The sequence below is a fragment of the Rana temporaria genome, chromosome 5, assembly GCF_905171775.1.
Source record: "Rana temporaria chromosome 5, aRanTem1.1, whole genome shotgun sequence".
Taxonomy (NCBI): domain Eukaryota; kingdom Metazoa; phylum Chordata; class Amphibia; order Anura; family Ranidae; genus Rana; species Rana temporaria.
This window is the reverse complement of record NC_053493.1, coordinates 366,113,055-366,139,604: the sequence shown is the minus strand read 5'-3', so window position 1 is coordinate 366,139,604 and position 26,550 is coordinate 366,113,055. Positions and strand designations below refer to the sequence as shown.

General features: G+C 42.0%; 1 protein-coding gene across 1 annotated transcript in view; it reads right to left on the bottom strand.

Moving 5' to 3' along the window:
* The window catches only part of VPS13B (vacuolar protein sorting 13 homolog B), a 1,252,356-nt gene that overhangs the window by 215,094 nt on the left and 1,010,712 nt on the right, over positions 1–26,550 (bottom strand). Inside the window, 3 exon segments of the mRNA XM_040354774.1 lie at positions 15,252–15,436; positions 17,018–17,228; positions 21,652–21,854. Coding sequence (XP_040210708.1) covers positions 15,252–15,436; positions 17,018–17,228; positions 21,652–21,854 — 599 coding nt within the window.

Here is a 26,550-nt window from a genome sequence, read left to right as displayed (position 1 = left end):
GATTAATTGCTTAATCCACCTAGAAATGGTGGACTTTGCAGCTGCCTGCCCCTTCTTGGGCCCATCCGGTAATATGAACAGCACATCTGTTTTCCGGATCTTCTTTGTAGCTTTAAGATAGGCCTTCATGGCCCTGACGATATCCAAGGTATGCAGCAACCCTTCCTTTCTGGAAGTAGGTTTAGGGAAGAAGGATGGTAATACCAAATCCTGGTTCAAATGAAAACTGGATATAACCTTCGGTAGGAAGGAAGGATGAGGGCGGAGAACGACCCTGTCCTTGTGAAAAATAAGATATGGTTCCTTACAGGATAAGGCCGCCAGTTCCGATACTCTTCTTGCGGAAACTATGGCGACCAAAAATACTAACTTCCTTGTCAGTAAAACCAAAGGAATTTCAGCCAACGGCTCAAACGGTTGTTTCTGTAAACTTGACAGAACAAGGTTTAAATCCCACGGGCAAAGCGGGGATTTAACTGGAGGTTTAATACATAAGACCCCTTGAAGGAAGGTCTTAACCAGCGAGTGGGTGGCCAGCGGCCGCTGAAACCACACTGACAGAGCAGAAATCTGTCCTTTGATTGTGCTTAATGCCAATCCTTTATCCACTCCTAGCTGGAGAAAACTTAAAACTCTATCAATGGTGAATTTGCGAGAAAGCCATCGCTTGGACTCACACCAGCCTACATAGGCCTTCCAGACCCTGTAATAAATCACCCTAGAGACCTGTTTCCTGGCTCTGATTAGGGTAGAGATTACTTTCTGAGACAGACCTCTACCCCTGAGAATCAGGGATTCAGCTTCCAGGCCGTCAAATTTAGATGCCGTAAGGCAGGGTGGAGGATCGGACCTTGCGATAGCAGGTCTGGCCGTAGAGGAAGAGTCCAAGGGTCTCCCACTACCATCCTTAAGATTAGTGAGTACCATGCCCTTCTGGGCCATGCTGGAGCTACCAGGATGACTGGTATGTGCTCCACCCGGATCCTGCGCAGCAGGCGGGGTAGTAACTGGAGCGGGGGAAACGCATAAAGAAGTTTGAACTGATGCCAAGGGCAAACCAGAGCATCGGTTCCGCAGGCCATCGGATCCCTTGAGCGGGACATGAACCTGTCTAGCTTCTTGTTGAGTCTCGATGCCATGATATCCACGTCCGGCACTCCCCATTTTTGGCAGAGTGCTTGAAAGCTGTCCACTCCGGGAATGAATATTGCCGATATGCAGGGCACATGAGCCTCTGCCCCTAGGAGAATCAAGCTCACCTCTCTCTGAGCGGCCTGACTCCTGGTTCCCCCTTGGTGATTTATGTATGCCACTGCCGTGGCATTGTCTGATTGAACTCTCACCGGGAACCCCTGCAATTTCGACGTCCAAGCCCTGAGGGCTAGTCGAACCGCTCTGAGCTCCAAGATGTTGATGGGTAAAAGCTTCTCTGGCCTTGCCCAAATACCTTGGCGAGTGGAACCATCCACAATCGCTCCCCAGCCCGTCAGGCTGGCGTCTGTGGTCACTATCTTCCAAGCCACTGGGTTGAAAGACTTTCCCCTCAGTAGATTCTGAGGGTCTAACCACCAACACAGACTTTGCCGGACTCTTGATGAGAGTGGCAACGGGATATCCAAGGCCTGTGGCCTTCTGCTCCATGCTGACAGGATGGCTGCCTGCAGGATGCGAGTGTGGCTCTGGGCGTATGGCACCGCCTCGAAAGTAGCCCCCATCTTGCCTAGTAGTCTCATACATAGGCGAATAGTCGGTTCCTTCTTGCTTAGAACCAGTAGGATTAATTCCTTGATGGCTTTGACCTTCCTCAGAGGTAGGAACACCCTTTGTTGTTCTGTGTCTAATCTCATGCCGAGATATTCCAACTGCCTTGTGGGCTGGAATGCTGACTTTTCTCGATTTAGGACCCAGCCGAACCTCTCGAGGTATTGGACCGTGAGGGCCACTGCTCGCTCCAAGCCGGGAGACGAGTGGTCTATGACTAGGAGGTCGTCCAGGTATGCTAGGATCGTGACCCCTTGGATCCTTAGCTTGGCTAGGATTGGAGCTAGAACCTTCGTGAACACCCGGGGGGCCGTAGCCTCCATTAGGTTGGAGTAGAAACCCAGCCCCTGTTCCAGGACTGGTACTTCTACTATTACTCCCTGGGAAAGTAGATGATCTAGAGCCGATCTTAACGCGGCTCCTTTCTCCAGATCGTTTGGAATCCTCGACTCCTGGAAATGAGGAGGAGGAAACCTTAGGAACTCTAGCTTTTAGCCTGTGGCCACGGAAGACCGTACCCACTCGTCGGGAATGCTGGCTTCCCAAATCTCCGAAAAGAGTCGCAGCCTTCCCCCCACCTTCGTGGGTGGGGGCGCCCCTTCATGAGGTAGACTTGGGGGCTGGTTTTGCTGGCTTGCGAAACCACTGCCTCTTGCCTCTAACAGCCTGTCCTTCTGATCTGCTGTTGAAGCCGAAGTTTGCTCTTGCAGGAGGCCGTCGATACTGCTTGGCATTAGAGGGCCCCTGCCCAGGGGAGGACTGTCGTTTAAACGCAGGCCCCTGAACCTTCTTCTTAGTTGGCAAGAGTGTACTCTTGCCGCTTGAAATGGTCTGAATGTATTTATCTAGGTCCTCTCCGAAGAGCCGTCCTCCATGGAAGGGGAACCCTACCAGGAGCTTCTTGCATGGGGGCTCAGCCTCCCAGCTTTTCAACCATAAGAGTCTTCTCATATGGATAAGGGATAACGATAAACGTGACGCTTGCTGGATGGAATCCTTGATTGCGTCTACCGTAAAACATATGGCCTTAGGGACATCCGAAAACTCTTCTGCCTGCTCGGCAGGAATAAGTTCAAGCATTTGCTTAAATTGATCTGATAAAGCTTGAGCGACTCCAATCGCAGCCACGGCTGGCTGTACTACTGCCCCTGCAGAAGTGAAGGAGTTCTTAAGTAGTGCTTCCAAGCGCTTATCAACTGGATCTTTGAAAACCTGTACGTTCTCTACAGGGCATGTTAACGATTTGTTAACACATGAGATGGCTGCGTCTACTGCAGGAGAAGCCCATCTCTTGGAAAACTTTTCTTCCATAGGATATAAGACAGAAAATTTCTTAGGTGGTAAGAACACCTTGTCTGGTTTGTTCCACTCTTGGAACAAGACTCCCTCCAATAGAGGATGGATCGGAAACACAGCACTGCTTTGAGGCGCCCTCAGTGAGCCCAAAGCTGAAATCGTCGATACCTGGAGATCTGGTACAGGCAGGTTGAATGCCTTATGGACCAAGTCCGTCAAGCCTTGAATCCACCAGCTCTCCCTCAGGGAGACTGCCCCAGACTCCTCTGTATCCGGATCTTCGATCCCTGAACCTACTTGGTCTTTGTCCAAGAGGTCGTCCAATTCCCCAGAGGAAAGGACCTCCTCTTCCGAGGGTCCGCGCACGGGTGACGGAGATCTATTCCGCTTACTACCCCGCATAGCTGCGGCTATCATTTCTCCCATGCTTCTCCGCATCTCATTTAAAGAGGTGAGCAACACCTCCTCCGTGACCATCTTAGGGTTGGGTTGACTCGCGTCAGCTCCAGCCCCAGATCCCGATGGCCCAAAGGCTCCCTGTGGGGAAAGCAGCGGCATAGCTCTGTCCGAGACCTCAGACTCTGTGGGGGAATCCCCACCTTTTGTACCCTCTGGCTTGTTCTTTGATGCCATGGTACAATACCGAGGCACACCTGCTACTTATTGGTACCTGGGACTTATAAATAGTTAAATGCCCAAACACCTGTTTGGGGAATAAAAAATGTTTCCTCTACCCCAGATGACACTTTTTTTTTTTTTTTTTTCAAAAGAAAAAAACTTTTCTTCTTTTTTTTTTTTTTTTTTCAATCTAGGCAAGAAAAAACATTCTATCCCCCTGAGTAGTATTGCCAAAGAAAAGACTATGAGATGGAAAAGAAAAAACAGCCTATTCCTAGGCTAAACCACAATCTTCTGAAGACTGTAGTATTCTTTCTGGCCACTGTGTGTCCTCAGCGCCCCGTGCTTCACTCCAGTCCTTCCTCCCTCAAGCCAAAGTATTGAATGAGCTGTGGCACTAAGGAAGGGCCGCCCCTTCCTTAAACCACTGACCCGCCCTTCCCCCTCAGCTAAAACGGCGCCAAATGCGCCTATAACACGTGCACGCGCACCGCGCGCGCGCCCGCCGACGGGGGGGGGGGTTGGGAGGAAGGGCCTCTCTGTTCCTGCAGCCGCAGGCCTGGAACACACGAGGAGGTCAGCGTTTTTTTGCCTGCCTTGCAGGCATGAGGAAGAGGACTGGATAGAGCATCGCCTGGAGGCTTGCAGGTAAGCATAGCTCTCTGACACAACACATACATTTGTACACAAAAGGCCCCACTCACAGCTTTTCCAACACTACCAGGGAGGTCACTTTTTATGGGGAATGATAACATATAGAGCCATCCTATCTTCATGATATGTGACTGGTTTGCCAGATGCAATGCATAACCTTAGGCATGTCCCCTGTGACCTCCCAGAAAAAACTTGCTAAGAGCCAAGTTCCGCAAGTTTTTCCCCTTACTTACCTGCTCCATGCCGCAGGACTTTGCCAAGCAAGAGGCCCAATCTTCCCCCATCTCCGTGGGGATGTCTAGACCTTCAGGCCCTGGGAACCTTCTTCTTCCATGAAGGATCCACTGTCCTGGACCCATACAGCACCCTGGCAAACAGAAAACATTAGGCGCCCAAAGGTTTTCTAAGTTCTGGGCCCAGGGTCCAGCTCTCTTAAAAAGAAAGCATTATGGGCTATACCCCAAGGGTTTGGGGTCCGGTTACTGACCACTTTAGCGCTCAGGCTTTTTTGGACAGAACCGGTAGCTCACCTAATCCCAAGGATGCGGAGGCAAGCTAAACCATGACTAACACCTAAGACACTGGCGTAAAAACTGAGGTACTCCTCCTATGGGAGGGGGTTATATAGGGAGGGGCATTTCCTGTTTGAGATTGCCAGTGTCAACACCTGAAGGTACTCCATATAACCCACATAGTAATGAATATGCTGCTCTGTGTCCCGTGATGTACGATAAAGAAATGGCCCTTTGTTCAGAAAGTTTGGAGACCTCTGCACTATGCCATTCAGCAGGGCCCCCATTCACTAGTAGAAACCTCCCTTCAACTATGGAGAGTTGATTTTCAAATCTGCATTTCAATGTGTATATAATGGTGCCAAACAGAAGAAAAAAATAAGTATAAATTGTATTACTGACAAAGGTTAGTAATACATTCGATCTCCCCATATTTTCCTGACAAAGGAGCATTTCATTTCCTAAATCAATGGCAACAAGCTATGTGAATTTATTTTTCCAACCATCGATCTTTTCAGTAAGTAGTGAAAATCAGACTGATTCCTGCATTCTGCTCATATTCGATAAGCCCATTTGAAGGTATAACAAGCGGAATGCTTTGTTTCTTGAGTTGATGAGCACCATTTGCAGAACAATCATTCATAAACAGGTATAACCTTCCTTTCAACCCGTCTATGTAAACTTTACTCTTCCGTGTGCTGTGTGGGCAATGTTCTAGAAATCCACATCTGCCATGTATTTACAATACATAAGTACAAATCACCCTGCCAAACAGTCCCAGCCTGGAGCGTCCATCTGTCACACAGAGGCGAATGCATTTCCATGATGCGGACGTCCCTGGCAAGTCCACCTCAGCTGGAAGGGTGAATAATGATGTGGACACCTGTCCCCTACAAGCAATGGACTCCTTAACTCTACATCTAAGACCGAGTTGAAATGAAGGCTTCTAAAACTACTTCAATGTGTTACAAATGTTCCAAGTCTGGGAAAAAAAAAATCTAAAACAATAAACTATATTTGTCTCCTCGATACCTACAGGATCTGGACAAATGGCAGAGGGTCTCAGGCAGGGCAAAAACCCTCTTTTGAACAAACGACTAAAACAGTAATATATTGAGGTAAGATGAAATATTCCACACCGGAATATGGTTTCTCTTAGTTCATTCACTAGGTAGTTTCTGTTTATCCCAAACCTAGCACACAAACCTATTTTCTTTCCATCGTAATTGCAGCAGATTAGCCAGAATAAAGTGCATAGCACAGGTGCCTGGCCACCGTGGATTACACAAATATATGTCTCTACACAAATGGAGGACACAATTAACCCCTTCCTTTTCAAGGCCGCTCTACAATCAGGAACAGTCCCCTAGATCAACCTTTAAGAAAATCTGATTCTAAAACAGTAGTAGTTTAATAGGTCTATTACTAAATACGTGCAGCACTACCCTGGCAGGAGTTGCTGATGTCAGGGTTCCCCATTGCTACACAGCCAGTAACACAGCATTTCCTTCTTTCATCCACATACATCAATCAGTCATTTGGCTTGTTTTTGTTGTTTTATTACTGCTGGATCACTTCTGGAGGAACCAACAGTCTCTCACATTCCATTACAGGCTAGGAACTCTCAGTTCCTTGGAAAAGTAGCACATGAGGAGTGAACAGCTTCTTTCACCACCTTCTGCTTCCGCCGTAGACACTGATCCCAGCTCTACTGCTTGAAAAAATGCTAGCCTACCTGGCTGCTTTCTCCTCCCAGTCCTCCTGACTGACATACACCTGGAGACTCCCCAGTGCAAGGTTGAATGAAGAAATTAAGACTTGGCCTACTGCTGTCTTCAGGAGAGACCTGCTACTGCTGGCAGTCTCTCCCTTTGTCTGTCCCTGCACTGTGCTGATCTACTCACTGTCTCCCATTGCTCCTGCTGCATTGAGGGGTCCCTCAACGGCCACCGACAGACACCCATCAGCACTGCTTCTCCATTTTCCACCTGACTCCTGTCCCAGCTTGCCTCATTCCTATTTATGGGCTCCTCAGTCCCCTGCCAGGCCCACTCCTGGGGATTGGCTAAGGGTCCATAAATATGCAGAGAAGCTCCTCCTTATTTCCGCCCATCAGCATCTGGAACATTCTCCAACTTTCTAGAACCAGGGGGAGGCACTAGAGAGCTGCCTGCCTAACCTCTAGTAACCCTGACCCAATTACAGGTTAGACATGAGTCAGATTATGTTTTTGCTACTCTCACTCTAGTAGCACACATTAGAGGGCGCTACATTTGTTTGTGTGTGCAGTGGGGGGTGTAAAAATATTACAGGTTAGATATAGCATTAGCTCTGCAAAGATCTACATGGAGTATTATACGTCTTCCTGTAGAAAGAATCAATCTGCTACAGTAATAATAGGCAAATGTATTTTAAGTGCAACAGATTTGTGAACGTAATTGGTAATATGCAATGCAAAGTATTTAATTTGTTCCCTTAAAGTGGATGTAAACCATCACCTATACCCAGTGAAGTGAACATTCTCAGATGATACACAGGGATGAAACAAATCCCCCTACATAAGTATTACATGTATATCTCCTGTATTCAGCTTTATTTATTCTTTAGAAAGTTCAGATCATGTTAGGAAATTTTCTCTTCCTGGTTAGCACTGCAGTGAAGCCTGGGCATACAGCCAATACAGCTGATTGGAAGAAAGGCACACACCCGCTCTCCTCATAGGAACATGCCTAAAGCTGGCCATACACCATACAAGTTTCTTATTCAATTTCCTTTAGATTTACCTTAAACTGTGTAGTACTAGGGCCTGCCTGATTACACACAAATTGAAAGTGCTTAAATTTGACCCCATATTATATGGTTTTGGCAAATCTAAAGGAAATCTATAGAAGAAAATTGTATAATGTATGGCCAGCTGGCAGGTAACTGTGAAACCACTCCCATTAGACTCATTCAGTATAAAGGCACAGAGAAACACAGAGGGATTTCTTCAGAATGACAAAAGGAATCTGCAACAAAGGTTGTAATCCTTGCAATGTACATAGATCACACAGAGAGAAATGTTTTTTTTCTCAACAAAAGTAGAGTTACACTTTAAGGATCTGTTTATATTTTGCACTGGTGCCCTGTGGATATTAGATATGTCATTAGCTACTTATACAGGGTACAGCTATAAATAAATTAAGAAGGATAAGTCAGTTACATCAATTGGATTCCAGCAATCCCATAAAATCCCATAAAATATTAGTAACTGCTATGGGAAATACACAAACTTTTTCCATCTTTCTGCCTCTGTATGTCCTATAATCCATTCTCTAGCAAGCAGCATGCAACCAAGGGCCCAGGAGTATGGAAAAATCCTTTAAATTCCAATTTCCGCCCCAAAAACACAATGGTACACGAACAAGATCTCTAGCACAGCTTTGCTGCACTGACTTCCAACAGGACATTTTTTTACAGTCAAAAGAATGCGCACAGCTGTGCAAACAAACAAATATTGATCAGTTGTTCCAGAGTATCATTGTGTGCTGTGCTACATCATAAATTACAAAGTACAAGTCATTAGGCACTGAATCAGATTGGGACTAATACATATAACTATGTGCTGGAAACCCGGCCTATGGGAAGAACTATAGCAGTTCTTCTAAATGGAAAAAAAAAACATTAACCTGGAATGTGTATAAACTTTTATTTTTTTCAGTGCATTAAAAGTTATCGGTTTTGGGTGTACATGATATATACGGAATTAAAGAAGCATAGGTTAATAAATAGTCTATGGGACTATTTATAGTGGTTATTTAAAACACTTTTAGATGTATCCAATTCCATCTTTAATTTGAGAAAAGTGCCAGATTTATGTATTCAAGCCTGCTGACCCTGAGACTTCAATTTCTATTGCACTAAAGGAAAACAGTGAGGATGTCAAGAGAACATGGCCATCCACAGTCCTACTTTAGTATCAAAAGCTTTTAGTTGCCAAAAAAGTAATTCTGCTGGTTATTTGCCTGATGACTTTCACCTACCAATATTTTGGAAGTTAAAGTGTTACTAAACCCAGGACCCTGCATTCACTATATCTGGTCTCCCACAGTACATAGAACACGAGAATGCAATTACTTTAGTAAATATAAACAGCTAAATACCTTTTATTTTTGTCAGCAGTCTTGTGACTTACAGTATCAGTGACAGATTAAAATTGTAGGAGTTTTCATTCTGCTCTGACTGTCCTAATAGGCTGCAAGACCACTGTCTGGACAGTGCTGATTGGCCCTGTGTTGATCACATGCACTCTCTCAAGAAAATAAACCTCTCTAGCAATACACACCAAACTGAGCATGTGCAGCCTTTCCCCTAGCCTCTATTCTATGAGGAGATGGTTTGGGAGCTGTGGAAGAAGGGGAGGATTAGAGACAGGATCAACAAGCATGATTAAACTAATACTAAAATCTTGTTTGTTTTTGTTTAAAAAAAAAAAACATGTTATACTTACCTGTTCTGTGAAGTGATTTTGCACAAAGCAGCCCAGATCCTCCTCTTCTCAGGTCCCTCTTTCGTGCTTGTGGTCCCTCCTTCCTGTTGAGTGCCCAGACAGCAAGCCCTTGCTATGGGGTCAGTGGCCTAGCTCCGCCCCCTCTCCCCTCTTTGACTCACTGACTTTAATTGAAGGTAGCAGGAGCAAATGGCGCTTCACTGCTGTCTCAGCCAATGAGGAGAGAGAGTACTGAACAGCTAAGATTCTTGTGCAACATCGCTGGATTGGCAGGTGCTCAGGTAAGTATTAGGAGGGCTGAGGGAGGCTGCTGCACACAGAAGGCTTTTTATCTTAATGCATAGACTACATTAAGATAAAATACCTTCTGACTTTACAACCACTTTAAACAAGCATGCTTTACGGCAAATACAGACTAATTTTACTGTTGTGGGATAAATGACACTTTAGGTGTCGTACTAGGTCAGCCATAGATAGTATTAGAAATTTAAAATGTATTTGCCAATTTGCGTTGGCTAAAAAGGAATACATTTTTTCTGAAATTTTTCTTTTTTGGGTATGGTTTCATACAAATAACAGAAAAATCATATTTCCATGCACACAAATACAGTGGGCATCAAATAACCTACAGTAATTGATAATACCCAAAATAAACATGGGAATTTTGAGGTGGAGACATGATACAGGACAACGAACCATAAAGTTATTTATAAGCAGAGGCTCTACTGTATTATTATCAGTGGCGTCCTGTCCATAGAGGGTGCATGGGCACCGCCTCCCCTAGCCATGCGTCCAGCCACTTTATCTACCCCATCATGGCACCGGACTATGGATTCCAGTGCGGGTGGGTGTTTTTTTTTAAGTACCTGATTAGAGCCAGCGGCTCGAATAGGCTTCAAAAAAGGGTGGGCTCGGAGCGCAGAGCATTGCTCGCCGAGCCCACCAGTTGTGTGACTATAGCGAATACATTTTCGCTATTTTCACACTAAAGTTCCTCCCTGCCAATCCAGGGGCAAGTGGTGAGACCTGTTTCCAATTGGCCAAAGTGTCAGGCAATCCTATTGGATGCCTAGCGCTTATGCGGAAGAGAGAGGAGACACACGGTGGAGGAAGCTTCTGGAGGAGCGGACACTGGAGCCGTTGCCTGCACCCTGCCACCCACAAAGACCGTGCTGGCGGACACCACAGCCGCCACATAGACTGGGTAAATGCAGGCCGCCCGGGAGAAGGTGGTTGTTTGCCACCCCCCCCCCAAAAGAATAACCCACCACCTGCCACTGATTATGTACATAACTGTAGTCTTCGTACAAAAATGAGTGTTATGTATAAATTGTAAAAATAATAAAAAAAATTTAATTAACTGTAGTCAATTATAAACCCTTTTTATGTACTCCAGTTCTCTTTGTTTTTTTTTTTACATGTGTGATCACTTGTTTTTGTATCAACACATGCAATTATACTTTGTACCAGGAGCACAATTCTAGTGCCTTTATGAAAGTGGCAAATCAAAGAATAAAATGTGCACTTTGGATAAGCTATAACCTCTCCCTCCCATTGGTTAACCATGTTGCCAATACAGTACCTCCCCCTCATGTCTAGTTCAGTTGTCTTTGGACCAGAAAGTGGTATCCCTAGGGCTGGTGGACAGCTGCTGTCATCTCTATTGTGAATGCATAAACGCCATCCATCTCGGCTTGGGAGGGGGTCACACTGTCATCTTTGCCTTGAGAGTCAGAGGACCTTGTCCTTACGCTGCTGGTTACTATGCATTAATACACTCCAAAAACATTTACGTTTGATTATTGTATAATAAACCAGAATGTTTCTTATAGTTATTTTGTATGAAATAACCACATCCAGAAGCATTCTTTTGATAAGACTAGGCAAGGTCTTTCTTGCATCGTACAGTGTTTCCAAAGTGGTAAATTATACAGGTTGCACAGACAATAAAATGTTGTCATGCAACACAATTCAGCATTACACTTGGAAGAAACACTTCCAGTCACAAGATAAAAGTCATGTGTAACAAGCTAGTTTCCATCTGATCAGACAAAGCCAGCAACTGGAAGCAGTAACCCATGTATTAAGTGCTTTGAAGAAGGGGTGGAGATGTTTGAACACATCAATATATCATCAAAAAAAGAAAAGAAGGGTTCTCTCAAAGATAGCTGCTTACCAATTTCTAGCTTTTAATTATACTTCCCTTAGGGGATGAAGGGAATACAATACACATATTAAAACACTGAAGTCTGTGTTAAATGTACTTGGCTTTCTATTGTTCTCAATGCTATTAAACACCATGGCCACTCAGAGTGAAACATGTAATTCTTCTTGTTATGATCATGTTATTGATCAAGGTTTTAAATTGTTACTTTGTTTAGAAAAAACAATCCCCTGGGTGATTTATGCTGCAAGGATTTTAACAAACTTTGTAGTAGGGACCTATCTCTTTCTGTTCCGAAGAAAAATCAGTTTGTTCAACAAGTGGCCTGCAGAGCCCTCTGATGTGGCCTGCGACCTCCTGTGCTGGGATGGCGAGTTGGCAAGCACAGGTTGTAAGTTGCCATCCCAGAGCACCAGTGTTGTGAATGAAGCCAGGGGTAAAGGAAGCAAGCACATGCACAATATTGGTATAAATCTCCATGAGGCTTACTGAGGTTCCAGCTGCGACTAACACATGATGCTCGTGGATTCCTCAATAGAGACTTTCCGGCGGTCCTCCTGTGACACTGCTCATGGAAGCTCCCACCCACTCTAGCACTCTGCAAGTGCTCCAACATTTTTCATTCAAGTTTTTAGTGTTATTTTATACTTTTAACCCGAATAAATTCCTAAATTGTCTAAAGGATTGGCTTAGCGCTTTTCTCTCCTCCTTTTGTAAAGGAAGCAAGCGGCTATGGAGTAGAGCCGTATAAGCCATTGCTTCCTGTATAGCGCCAGCTCCTGTCAAAGGTGGAGTGAGACCAAATGCACACAGCTGGTGATACCGGAATGTAAGACTGTTATTAAAGGTACATTTATATTCTAAAATCACAGTGTATAGATGGGCATATCTGTTCTTCAGTGGTTACTGGGCTGCTTTCAAACTCATCTGCAGGTGCAATCCAGTGCTCCTGCAGGTTGCCTGCACTGAGCCATAGACTTCTGTCATTATCTGTGGGTTTGGTGCGCTTTTAGAAAGTGCACCACACCTGCAGGGTAAAATAGAGGTCTATGGCAAAGTGCAGCTAACCCATAGTAAAGCCAGAGGTACACTGCGCAGCACAGGCGGTGTGGGTAAACTCAAGCACATCCGTGTAAAAGCAGCACTTGTGTTTGTTTACATCCACCTAACTCCAATCCAATCCGCTTAAAAAAAGAAATAAGGGGATCCGTCCCCTTCTGTCTGGGCAGATTGGATCACAGGGCCCATAGAGTAGAGTGGGCTGCATCTTCTCTGCATAAGCAGAGTGGACATGGACCTAGTAGAGACATTCGAGAAAATCAGTGAACCAATAACATGAGCAGAAGATTACTGATCTGGGAGAATTCTGTGTGCCAGGATGTATACAGATCACCTCCTGGTTGCCATATTGCACTGAACTTTTTTACAGTTTAACCACTAAAGGACCGCCTAACGCCGATATACGTCTGCAGAATGGCACGGCTGGGCACAGGCACGTACAGGTACGTCGCCTTTAAGAGCCCAGCCGTGATCTCGGCCGCGGGACCCGCAGACCCAATCGCCACCATTGTGCAGCGATCGGTCACAGGAGCTGAAGAACAGGGAGAGGTGTGTGTAAACACACCTTTCCCGTTCTTCACAGTGACAGTGTCATTGATCGTTTGTTCCCTGATATAGGGAAAGACGATCAATGATGTCACACGTCCAGCCCCACCCCCTACAGTTAGAAACCCTAATGAGGTCACACTTAACCCCTACAGCGCCCCCTAGTGGTTAACTCCTAAACTGCAATTGTAATTTTCACAGTAATCAATGCATTTTTATAGCACTTTTTGCTGTGAAAATGACAATGGTCCCAAAAATGTGTCAAAATTGTCCGTTGTGTCCGCCATAATGTCACAGTCACAAAAAAAAAATCGCTGATCGCCGCCATTAGTAGTAAAAAAAAAAAAAATGCCATAAAACTATCCCCTATTTTGTAAACGCTATAAATTTTGCGCAAACCAATCGTTAAACGCTTATTGCGGGTTTTTTTACCAAAAATAGGTTGAAGAATACGTATCGGCCTAAACTGAGGAAAAAAAATGTTTTCTTATATCTTTTTTTGGGGATATTTATTATAGCAAGAAGTAAAAAATATTGAATTTTTTTCAAAATTGTCGCTCTATTTTTGTTTATAACGCAAAAAATAAAAACCGCAGAGGTGATCAAATACCACCAAAAGAAAGCTCTATTTGTGAAAAAAAAAGGACGCAAATTTTGTTTGGGAACCACGTTGCACGACCGCGCAATTGTCAGTTAAAGTGACACAGTGCCGAATCGCAAAAAGAGGCAAGATCCTTAACCTGCATATTGGTCCGGGTCTTAAGTGGTTAAATAAATTACAGCAGGCTCAGATTGAAATGTAATGGTAATGTTTTTAAAAAAAAAAATTACAAAATGTCTTGTGTGACAATTTTTTATGCTACAATGTTTTTTTTCTCTCGAAAAATACAGTTCATATTTAAGGAGTATTCTAACCTTTGCTGTGCTTGTGGATATATTTTGGTAACACCCTCTTATCACAGTAGATACCCCTAAAGAAGCAGGATTCATCACAAGCTTGAAGAATTGTTCACAACCTAATGTGCACTAAAGCCCATCTTACTGCAGTGCAAGGTAATGCCCTGTAGATGTGAGTGCAATAACCTTTAAATACTAATATACCAAAATGCATACAGTGCAAAGCACCTGAGTTATAACACAGAACTCTGTGTGTTGCAATGCCTGGCTGTCTCGAAAATCATACAAGACCTACAGATATTTTCTTGTGTGTTGAGATGCCTTAACCCAGTGGTCATCAACCCAGTCCTCAGGGCCCACTAACAGGCCAGGTTTGCCACATAACTGAAATACATCCACAGGTGATATAATTTTCTGCTCAGTGATTGCAGTATTCTAGTCCGCCTCTCCCCAAGGTAATACATAAAACCTGGCCTGTTAGTGGGCCCTGAGGACAGGGTTGATGACCACTGCCTTAACCCATGCAAAATTAATAGGCTAACTAAAACAAAGCACCTAAATGTACGAAAACATGCCTGTTGCAGTGCACTGAATTTTGTTGTAAACAGGCCCTTTGTGGCGGAAAAGATGTGCCAAACACTAAAGGTTTGTTTTTTATTAGATCAATTGATTGCTGTAAGCTAGAGCATTTAAATATCACTTACCTCGTTTTTCCTTTTGACCTCCAAAATACAGTAATCCAGGTTTAAAAATGCCATTTCCTGCCACTCCTCTTCTTGCTTTCCACCAGCATCTGAGCCGAATGTGCTCACCCCCTCCCTATGACTACAGCCCTGCGTGAAGATGCTCTCTTATCCCTCACAGGCATGGAGGCTAAGCCTAATGGGAACTGTAGTTCCCATTAGGCCGTGATGTAGCAAGAATGAATGCGCACCGCAAACCAGGTAGTCTGTGAGAATAATGATTCAGGAGTGACGGAGGTGAATAAAACAGCTCGATTTCAACAGGTATTAAACTAGTTATAATGCAAAACATTACTTTATACTTTATCAGCTACTGTCAGACTTTAATTTAAGAGGAAAATATTTTTGGCTTTACAACCCCTTTAAGTCCTATGGCATCCATGCTCAATATACAGGAACCTATGTCATTTTGCCACAATTGGCAAAACGTTAAGTAGATAACCTCTTTAATAAACTAAAAGATTGGATCACTTCTTCAAGTCATTAGTGAAAAGTAAGACATGTAGACTAACCTGCAGGACATCTCCTAGGTCAGCAGTGCTAATGTCAGGGTCCTCAGTGGTGTTGAAAGGCACAGGAGTTATTCGGACCAATGTTAATACTCTAGGTTCTGGATATTTCCACAGCATCATCCCTGGACTGTCTTCTGTCTCATTGTAGAATACCACTTCATAAGCACTGGGAATCTTTTGTGCATCTAGATGATAAAAGGAAGAAAAGACTGTAACCCATAGAAACCAGAAATGACATGTTAGCAAACAGCTACTGTAGACAAAGTGATGCTGCGGTTGGATTGCTGTGGGCTACCTCGTGTGAGCATCTTGTTGTCATATGTATCTATGTGATCTTTGTAAAACAAGCCTACACAGAACAGAGGATTTGGTTGCAGACCGGGATTTTACATTTTGATAAATTAGAATTTAATATGAAAAAATATTAAAGGGCTAACCCACCTAACATTGTTTTTTTTTTGTTTTCCTAAAAGATTCCCTTAATTTGTAGGGATTTTTTTTCTCACTTCCTGTTTTGGCTATGGGGCCAAGAAGTTACGGGAACGGTACACAGATAGCAAAAAAACTTGTCAGGGGTACAAACACAAAATTAAAAAGAAAAAGGTTTTGCCTATAATTCCAGTTTAAAGATGTTTATATATGCTGAAATATTTGGGCATTTTAAACGCTGATATTAACAAATTAAGGCCCCTTTCACACTGCCACGACTTAGAAGTTGCACGATTTTATGGCCGCAATTTTGACTTCAATGTCATTTCAGGGAATGCCTGTGTAAACTTGAGGTCTATGGACCTCAACTCGCATGAAAGTCGGACCAAAGTAGTACAGGAATGTAGTCTTTGAAGTCGCCCATATATGAATGGTTATAATTGGAAATCAAGGGAAACCGCTTGTCATGTGACTTTGCAGTTCCAAGTCATAAGATGACAAGTCGCACAAGTGTGAAAGGGGCCTAATGCCGCATACACACAACTGTTTTTCATGTCATGGAAAAAAAGTTTTTCTCAACGTGATTCCTCAAGCCTGCCTTGCATACACACGTTCGCGATAAAAAAAACTTGAGTAAAGCGCGGTGACGTACAACACGTACAACGGCACTATAAATGGGAAGTTCCATTCGAATGGCGCCACCCTTTGGGCAGATTATGCTAATTTTCCGTCTCATAACTAAGCGCCTTCTTTTCCTGTCATTAAAGCGTACACACGACCATTTTTCACGAGAAAAACGACGACATGAAAAACGACAAGAAAAAATAGAGCAGGTTCTAAATTTTTAATGCCCATTTTTATCATCGAGAAAAATGCTCTGGAGCCTACACACGACCGTTTTAATGACCAATAAAAAAAATTGCATTTTTCTCGTCGTGTAAAAACAGTCGTGTATACGCGGCATAACAGAAAATCCAGAAAATGTTGGTACATTTTTGTAGCCATCGATATTTCCAGGGCAAACTTTTTTTTTTGGTACATACTGTCAGCACACTATTTCTTGTAAGTATAAAAATAAAACCGACTACAATGGTCTATAACCAGTGTTAAAAAAACAGGAAATAATAAGAAACTCCTCAATAGGGGATGGAGACAGAAACAGCCAAAACAAATTTTTTGGTAAAATGGGTGAGGGTTAGACACTCATTTTTTGTTCTGAGGACAGGAAATCTCCCCTCAGTGAACTCATATAAAGCAATACATTCAATCATCCCCTTTTCAATCTATTCAAAAGCAAAAACAAATTTTAGTTGGGGATCCATTTTTAACTTCCTTACCAGCATCCTGTATGTACTGGAAAAAGCCTGTTCTCAAGTCATCAGAACTGTGTTCCATCTTACAGGCCGCGGGTCTAACCACAGCAGGCGATACTGGGAGAAAGGGCTCTTCAGAACTTGGTATGCCCAATCCCGACTCTTTCCTCAGGTATTCTTGGACAAGCTCATTTAAGAGATTTAAACAATTTAGGTTTTCCTGACCCCAGAAAACCTAGAAAGAAAACTTTATTAGCCATGGAAAGGTATAAAAAGAAACATAAGGCTCAATCTGGAAGTTATCTAAACAGCATTTATTCACATTGATTATATATTTTATTTGGCAGAATCTGATCCATAGTTCATGAGAAATGTTAAAAGGAAAAAGATAACTTCCTCTGACTCGTGTTCACGGCACAGTATTGCTATTGTTTTCAGTCCTGCTTAATATCAACACAGATAAAGTATCCCATGAATTAAATGAAACACATCGCTATTATCTTGAAGGCAACTAAGATGCCCCCCTGTGAAAATTAAACAAGCAGTTTTATGAAGCGTATTTTACATGTGTTTTACTTCTTGTGGAGTGTGGTTTTGTAGATAATTCATAATTGCAAGCTGTTCTTTAAACAGACCTATAATTTAGCTACACGTGCAAAGTTTTTAAAAAGAGCTTTAACTCAAACAAGTCAGCAATACATTACACTAAAGAATACCTTTCATCCACACCTGACAGCATACAGAAGAGGGATAACTTGAATTAAAAAAAATTCTAATGTATACAATTGCTATACAAGCACTGTAAGTTAAAGTGGAGCTAAATGTAAAGCGGGGTTCCGGGCATAATTTTTTTTTTTTGCAAGCTAAAATTAATCACATTAACCACTTATATGCAGGTAAAGGACCAGGCCCTTTTTTGCGATTTGGCACTGCGTCGCTTTAACTGACAATTGCGCAGTCGTGCAACGTGGCTCCCAAACAAAATAAGCGTCCTTTTTTCCCACAAATAGAGCTTTCTTTTGGTGGTATTTGATCACCTCTGCGGTTTTTATGGCGTTTACAAAATAGGGGATAGTTTTATTGCATTTTTATTAATATTTTTTTTTTACTACTAATGGCGGCGATCAGGTTTTTTTTTGTGACTTCGACATTATGGCGGACACATCAGACAATTTTGACACATTTTTGGGACCATTGGCATTTTCATAGCAAAAAGTGCTATAAAAATGCAGTTTACTGTGAAAATGACATTTGCAGTTTGGGAGTTAACCACTAGGGGGCGCTGAAGGGGTTAAGTGTGACCTCATATGTGTTTCTAACTGTAGGGGGGCGGAGCTGGATGTGTGATGTCATTGATCGCCTTTCCCTATATCAGGGAACACGGGGAACGGGGAAGATGTGTTTACACACACCTCTCCCCGTTCTTCAGCTCCTGTCACCGATCGTGGGACTCCGGCGCCGATCGGGTCTGCGGGTCCCGCGGTCACGGAGCTTCGGACTGGGTCGCGGGCGCGTGCCCTACGGCTGGACATTTAACAATTACGTACAGGTACATTGTGCCCAGCTGTGCCATTCTGCCAACGTATATCGGCGTTAGGCGGTCCTTAAGTGGTTAAATAGTCCCTAAAACATACTAATAGCTTCCCAATCATTCCAGAAATCATTGAAAACACTTGCCTTATATCCTCCAGCTCATGTTGTGGCTGTATCCATCATATGTGTGGGCATGTGAAGCCCAGTTCCTTTTTCTTCCTGGTTTTCAGGGAGAGGTGCATGCTGGGCGATTTTTAGGCACAGTAATGCCCAGAGACTCCTGAGAAATGAGTGTCATTATTTCCCAGGAGGCAATGGGGTCTTAGGACAGGAAGTTGAACCACCTAGAACCAGGAACTAGGCAGATTAGGAATACTGCCTAGTAACAGCCAGATAGAAGTGAGTAAAATATATATATATATATATATATATATATATATATATATATATATATATATATATATATTTTACATTAAAGGCAAGCTGTTAATATAAAGTAAATTCTTAGGGTGGAACTCCGCTTTAACTCTTAGAAAACTGCGAGCAGGCAACTCTTTATTGCAGAAGAGACATGCTATGTCTCACTTACCCGCCTGCTCACAGTTTTCTATTATCGGAATGACTGACTCTCCTGCCATGCATGGGATGACATCATTCCCTACCAGTAAATCAGAAGGCTGAAAACCTGGCACCCAGACAGAAGATGACAGTGGCCGATAAAAAGCTACAATGCTGGAAGGTGGAGAAAAGTATATTCATGAGGTTAGTTCTGCTTTTATAAAAATTAAAGTAAAGGTAAACCATAACTGAATTAACTGTATTTTTTGTGAGTAAAGGAATGCCAATAACCATCACTTCCTATTTACACTGTGATCAGATGTGATTGGACGCAGCTGATTACATGGTAAAGAGCCTACGTCACAGGCTCTTTACTGTGATCGGAGATGCAGTGTGTCTGGACAACACAGCACCACCCATTACCATACTGCATGCTCCTAGGGGCGCACATAAGCGGCTTGGTCTGAAGGACATCATATGACATCCAGTCAGAACAATTAAACCTCCGCCCAGCCATCATTCTGCTGTAGGCCGGTGAAAAGCGGTTAAAAAAAAAAAAAAACACTAAATTTTAGCTTTATGATTTATAGCAATGGAAACATATAGGTTTGTTAAGTATGTGTTCTGTAGGGTGCCCATCTTTAGTCAAATCAACACAGAAGGCAATTCAATGCCTATAAATTGAATATCCCAAGAATCCATGCACCAGTGAGGTGTTGTCACTATAACCAAAACCAGATTAATACAAAAAAAAAAAAAAAAAATCCCCCTGTAATAAAGATACCTGGGGGAAAAAAACGGTTATTCTGTACACAATATTAGTGGTTGGGACTATGCAGGAAAAATTCTACTTTATTAAATATTTAAATATATATATATATATATATATATATATATATATATATATAATTTAATGTATCATAAATACCAACACCCAGCATTAGAGGAGATCACACAAGTTAACTACATCTAGATGCATACCAAAAAAAAAAGAAAATCTTTCATTAACAACTTTGTTGCAGTGCATGAAAAAGTAACATCACATGTGTGGAACCCTTGGGAGCTCGAGCTGCAAAACCACTAGATTTAGGTCATTTAGACCCCTATGCTAGATTGTTCAGAATGATCAACGTAGATCAGGATGAGTATTAATAAGATTACTAATAGTGACACCTGAGAGTCTCAGTCCCTGAGTGGTGATGATTCCAGTCCCATTTAGGGAAATCATAGGACTGAACTGGCCATCACAGTCCAATTCAGTATATAGCAGATATCACAAGCAAAGCCTGTAGATAGCTTGTTAACTAGCAGTGTCTGGAGAGCTACGCAGGTTGACAGATAGTCTGGAAATAAAGTCATCAGGTAGAAAGATTCTAGAATGCGGGTTAGGAAGAGCAAAGCAAAGGCATGTACATGGCAGTAAGCGGCTGGAATTTGTATTGCGTGATTAAATCCGTTCATCATAAAGTAAGCCTGAGCTCCGTCAAAGGTATCAATAGTAAAGTCCACCTTTGTCTCACATGCTTTCAATCCATGCCCGGATCTCCTCCATATATGTTATGAACCTTCATGAAAATTGAACAAGTGAGTTGTTATTAATGTGGAGGAGATCCAGGCATGGATTTAAAGCAGCCATTTGCTGAGGTACAACTCATTGTGTGGTGGTATTTTGCGTCTGGACGAAAAGAGATATTTTTCCCATATACTAATTTTTTTGTTTGTCTGTCTGGCATGCATCTAGAGGCGTCCTTTCAACTTGTGTGATCTCCTCTAATGCTTGGTGTTAGTAAACATTTTTGTAATTCAAAGTTTTAATACACAAATAATATATATTTTTTTCTAAATCTTAAATAAAGTTACATTTTTCCTGCATAGACCAACCACTTTTATTGTAATCAGAGTTATTGCTCATTTGCCCAGGTATCTTCATTACAGGGGGATTTCTGCCATCTTTAGTCAAGCCCACCAAGCAACAGCCAGTAGTTGGTATCACCATCTGAACATTTAAGGTAGGTATAAAGGGATAGGGATGGGGGAGTGAGGCAGCTAGAAAGGGCTTTTCTGATTGAGGCTAAAAGTGGTAGTTCCAACAATTATTACACAAGAATTGTCCACTGTTATCACCATAAGAATACCTGCCGTTTTAAAATGGCTATTGTCTTTTTAAGTAAATCATTTTGTGGGAAAATCAACATGTATGTACTACAGATCAATACAGAGCCAGATAAAGGCCTCAACATAAAAATGTGCATACATAGGCCAATATATGTTAGTGAGGCTACACGTTGGTGTTTATCTGCAGTAATAGAGCTGGTTTACTTATGTGCATCAACACATACCAGACAATAGACTTGTATGTAACTAGATGTACTAGTTATCATGCATGTTGTTACCCCTGGACAACACAAGCAGTGCATCACAACACAAACTGAGAACCAGTATTTCATTAAATATAAGGGACCGAATTTTTTTTTTTTTACACTTTCTAGTCACTACTACTACTGTTTTAATCCACATAAAGCATTAACCAGTCTAAAATCTTGTCTTTTATTTCAGAACATACTGACCTGCAGTACTCCACATCTCACATCAAGGAGAATTTTTGGAGATGACTGTGGGAGACCCGGGTTCCCGCTATGTTTGCACCAGCTGGCCTCCAGATTTACAGAACCAGAAACTGGACCAATAAGATTTCTGCTTCTCTCTTTCAGACTCGTTTTCAGAAGAAAATCACTTAAATTCAGCCTAAATGATGCCGCAGAGATTGAATCTATGAAAAAAAAAAAGATAACATTTTCAATTCAGAGAACTGCAACTCCGTTGCAAAGCATACCAATTTTCATCATTGAAGCCAAGAATATTTTTAATACCCAGTTAAACCCTAGCTATTTATAACTGTAATGTCGTCAGGAGTACAGTAATAAATACATATTTTTTTTTTATTAAGCGATGAGCTGCAACAAGGGTTAAAATATTCAGTTTTAGCAGCATAAAAGAGAATGGTACTGTAGTTCTCACACTCAAAACTACACTCTCCAGACAACCCCCCCCCCCCCCCACACCCAAATCATTATATCACTTGGAGCATCAAACATATTCATGGCATTAGGGAATTAATGGGTAGGATTCAACTCAGATTCAACTCAGTTTTTGGTAGTTAACTCATCTGGTGATGCTGCCTACATCTCCCAGGACATCCACCCCCTGCTGCTTAGCGCTAAGGATGAGCTCTGGCGTGTTCGCATAGAACACGTGCAGAGCCCGCCAGGAAGTGTACTCAGCGCTTAAAAACCCTTAAAATGAAAACAAACTCTACAAGCATTAGCACCACTGTCAAGGATTACAAATCTGTGAATTTTCCAGTTGGGAATTTGACTTATGCCGCAAGCACGATCGGATTTTCCATTGGAAAAACCTTGGATGTTTTTTTTTTAATGGAATTCCGCACAAGCTTGGCTTGCATACACACGGTCACACAAAAGTTCTCTGAACTTTCGTCCGTCAAGAACGCGGTGACATACAACACTACGACGAGCCGAGAAAATGAAGTTCAATGCTTCCGAGCATGTGTCGGAATTGCTACAAGCAATCGAATTTTTCGATTTGAATTTTTTCCATCTGAAAATTTGGGAACCAGCTCTCAATCTTTTGCTGGCGGAAATTCCGACAGCAAAAGTCCGATGGAGCATACACACGTTCGGAATTTCCGTTCAAAAGCTCACATCGGACTTTTGCTGTCAGAACTTCCGATCGTGTGTACGGGGCATTAGGTTCTTCTCAGTATTATTTTTTCAAATGTTTGATGAGAGAGTCAATATAAATCTTTGCTGCTAGCTAACAGTTTACTGTAAAAGGAGTGGGAGGTGAATAAAATAAATTAGTTACCTCTATTCTTCAATCTAAGATAGAATTGCCTAAAATTTCAGTGCAGTGACTTAGTGAGTTATAATATAATCTCTAAATATCCGTATGCACCTGTTAATATTTAAAAATGTGCGGCCCATTTTTTGCATGTTGTTAATATTTATATTGAACTTGCATAGGCATGTGTTTTTTTGGCTGGTTTTGACAGGTCTGGACCGGGCAAATGTTGCTCCATGTCATAAAACTTTTTAAAAATGAAATGGTTCCCCTTTAATCTCCTTGGTCTAATTGATAACAAAGATACTGTCAGCGGTGGTCTCATTCTCCTGATAAGCATTACCCTGAACAGATTTAATTTATTGGTTTATTTGAACTAGATCTTCATGCTTTTCCCCAGACGGTAACTGAATTTTATGGTGTCATATATAGAACTGCACAGACCTTTATAATATCAGTTTATCCACTGATCTCATGAAATCAGATCACTTGGAAAAATATGTTCAGAAAGTGGCCTGCGGGACATACCATACAGATGGTTCAGGTTTCCAGAATTATAACAAAAGCCATACTAGAAATATAGAAATCATAACTGAGCCATAGAATGTAAATAATTATTGAGCTAGGATTATTTTTGTGGGTGTGGCCTGTATATAATTCTATAATGTCTGGACTAGTGATCAAGACAGCCAACCTAAAGACATCAGGTCTGTGCAAAATGAATATTGTTTTTATAAAAGATGGGAGGTTTACATGTGACCGGGCATGCCTGATGAGGACAAAAGTGAGCCTGTATAATTTAGGCCCCAACATTTCAGGCACAGGTTCTCCATTTGTGTAGGTGGTAATGATGATTGCAAAATGAGCAAACAAGGTGGCCATGTAGTGGGAAAAAACAAATAGAATTTTAGGATACATCACTTCAGGGATCACCAGCCGAAGGATGAATGTCCCAATTCCTCTATATCAGTGGTTCTCAACCTTTCTAGTGCCGTGACCCCTTGATGAAATTTCCCAAGTTGTGGGGACCCCCAACAGTAAAATTATTTACAAAGTGTATAGCACCCAAGCATGTATCTAGCACTGACCTGGAATAACCACTTTTGAGGAACCAACTGGGACGTTCATATATAAATGATATGTCTTGTTTCATATTAATTATTTTCTTGCATAGCCACGTCATGTTGGACTTAAAAAAAATAAAAAAAATAGCGAAACTCTGTTTTAAGTCCAACATGACGTGGCTATGCAAGAAAAAAATTATTATGGAACAAGACATATCATTTATATATGAACGTTCCAGTTGGTTCCTCAAAAGTGGTTATTCCGTGTCAGTGCTAGATATTCAAAGTGTATAGCACCCAAACATGTATCTAGCACTGACACGGAATAACCACTTTTGAGGAACCAACTGGGACATTTATATATAAATGATATGTATTGTACCACAATTATATTTTTCACAGTCATGTCAGACTTATTTAATCAAAATCGATGTATTAATTACACTGCTGTGACAAACAGTACAAAAATGCCTTAATTACCAGTATTTAGTGCCTGGCTTGCCAAAGTACCTCAGGTTACCTCAGGTGTTCCGTCAGTATTAGCAACCCGTCTATTATATTAACCGGAAGTGACGCTGCCGCCATCTTGGTACCCTCGTTCGCAGCAAGGCTACAGTTTGAAGTCGGCAAGCGGACATCTTTTTACACCCACCAAAGTCTTGTATTTTACATGTATTTTTACCAGTAAACTGAGCTTATATACTATATAAAGCTTATATAGTATATAAGCTTAGTTTACTGGTAAAAATACGTGTAAACTGCAAGACTTCGGTGGGTGTAAAAAGATGTCTGCTTGCTGACTTCTAACTGTAGCCTTGCTGCGGACGAGGGTACCAAGATGGCGGCGGCGTTACTTCTGGTTGAGAACCGCTGCTCTATATATATCTTTAGAGACCTCATTTAGAATACTGTGTCCTGTTCTGAAGACCACACTTACAAAAAGATATTGATAAAGCAGATCCAGAGATGGGCAACACAAATTAGGGATAAAACATATTAGAAGAGATTTCTGTTTTCCACTCTGGAGAAAATAAAAATAAAAGTCAGCAGCTACAAATCCTGTAGCTGCTGACTTAACCGGTTAAGACCCGGACCAATATGCAGGTTAATGACCTTGCCCCTTTTTGTGATTCGGCACTGCGTCGCTTTAACGGACAATTGCGCAGTCGTGCAACGTGGCTCCCAAACAAAATTGGTGTCCTTTTTTTCCCACAAATAGAGCTTTCTTTTGGTGGTGTTTTATCACATCTGCGGTTTTTATTTTTTGCGCTATAAACAAAAATATAGCGACAATTTTAAAAAATATGCAATATTTTTTACTTTTTGCTATAATAAATATCTATCCCCCAAAAAAATATATCATCAAATCTAGGGGGGGAAAAATGACCTGCCAAATGTGGTGAGGGGGGACTTAAAAGAGAACTTCCCCTTTTTGGGCGATTGGGTGCGGCTTCGCTTTAATACATACAGTCTAGAGGAAAGAAGGGAAAGTTGAGTCATGACTGAAACCTTTAAATACAAGTGGGTGAATAGGTTTCAGGAGTGTATTTTCAATATGAAGTCAAGATCAAGAACACAGGAACATAACCTCAAACTAGCAAGAGGAAAGTTCAAAACTAATCTTAAATAGTATTATTTTAGTTTTATTAAAGACTAGCTTGGAATAGACTTCCGGTGGAGGTAGTGAATCAGTGAAGAGTAGGTGGATTCAGGATGGCTTGGAACAAACATAAATCTATACTCAAAAAAATAATTTATACACACACACACACACACACACACATATATATATATATATATATATATATATATATATATATATATATATGGGGCAGACTCGACTGATCGCTGCTTTTTTCACTCTTTTATGTTTCTATGTAAATTGTTTATATTTGCAAGGAATAGAGCTCATCACAGCTCCTGTGATAACTGAGGAGAGGAGCGGAAATGTCCCTGGTGCTGCACATCCATGGAATCCTGTGGTAGGTATGAGAGAGACAACCTCAGCCTGGGCTCCCACCAGGCCACGCCCCCAACACATTTCACTCTGCCACCAGAGCTTATTCATGCGAATCCCCATGATTAAGCTTCGGGGGTGGAGCGAAATGTGTTGTGGTATGGCAGGCAAGAGCCCAGGTAGAGGTTGTCTCTCTCATACCTACCACAGGATTCTATGGATGTGCAGCACCAGGGACTTTTCCATTCCTTCCCCTTAGTGAAGGGCTGAAACTACAGCTAAGCTAGAGGTAGCAGCTTTACCACAATTGATTATTGATGTCGTTACCCACCACAGACTGTACCCAAAAAATATGATTTGGAAACATTGTTATGTTCAAGCACAGTTAAAAAAAAAAAACAATCAACAGAACACAAAGATTTTGATGAACCTTTACGATTCTCAGCACAATTGCTGCACTTCGAGAAGACAAGAACTTCCATGTAACATTAGATAAGCCCTCTCCTTCATGCCAGTTGGACTGGATACATGTGGTACACTATTTACATGTCATCAAAACCCCAAGTAAAGTCTATATTGCACAG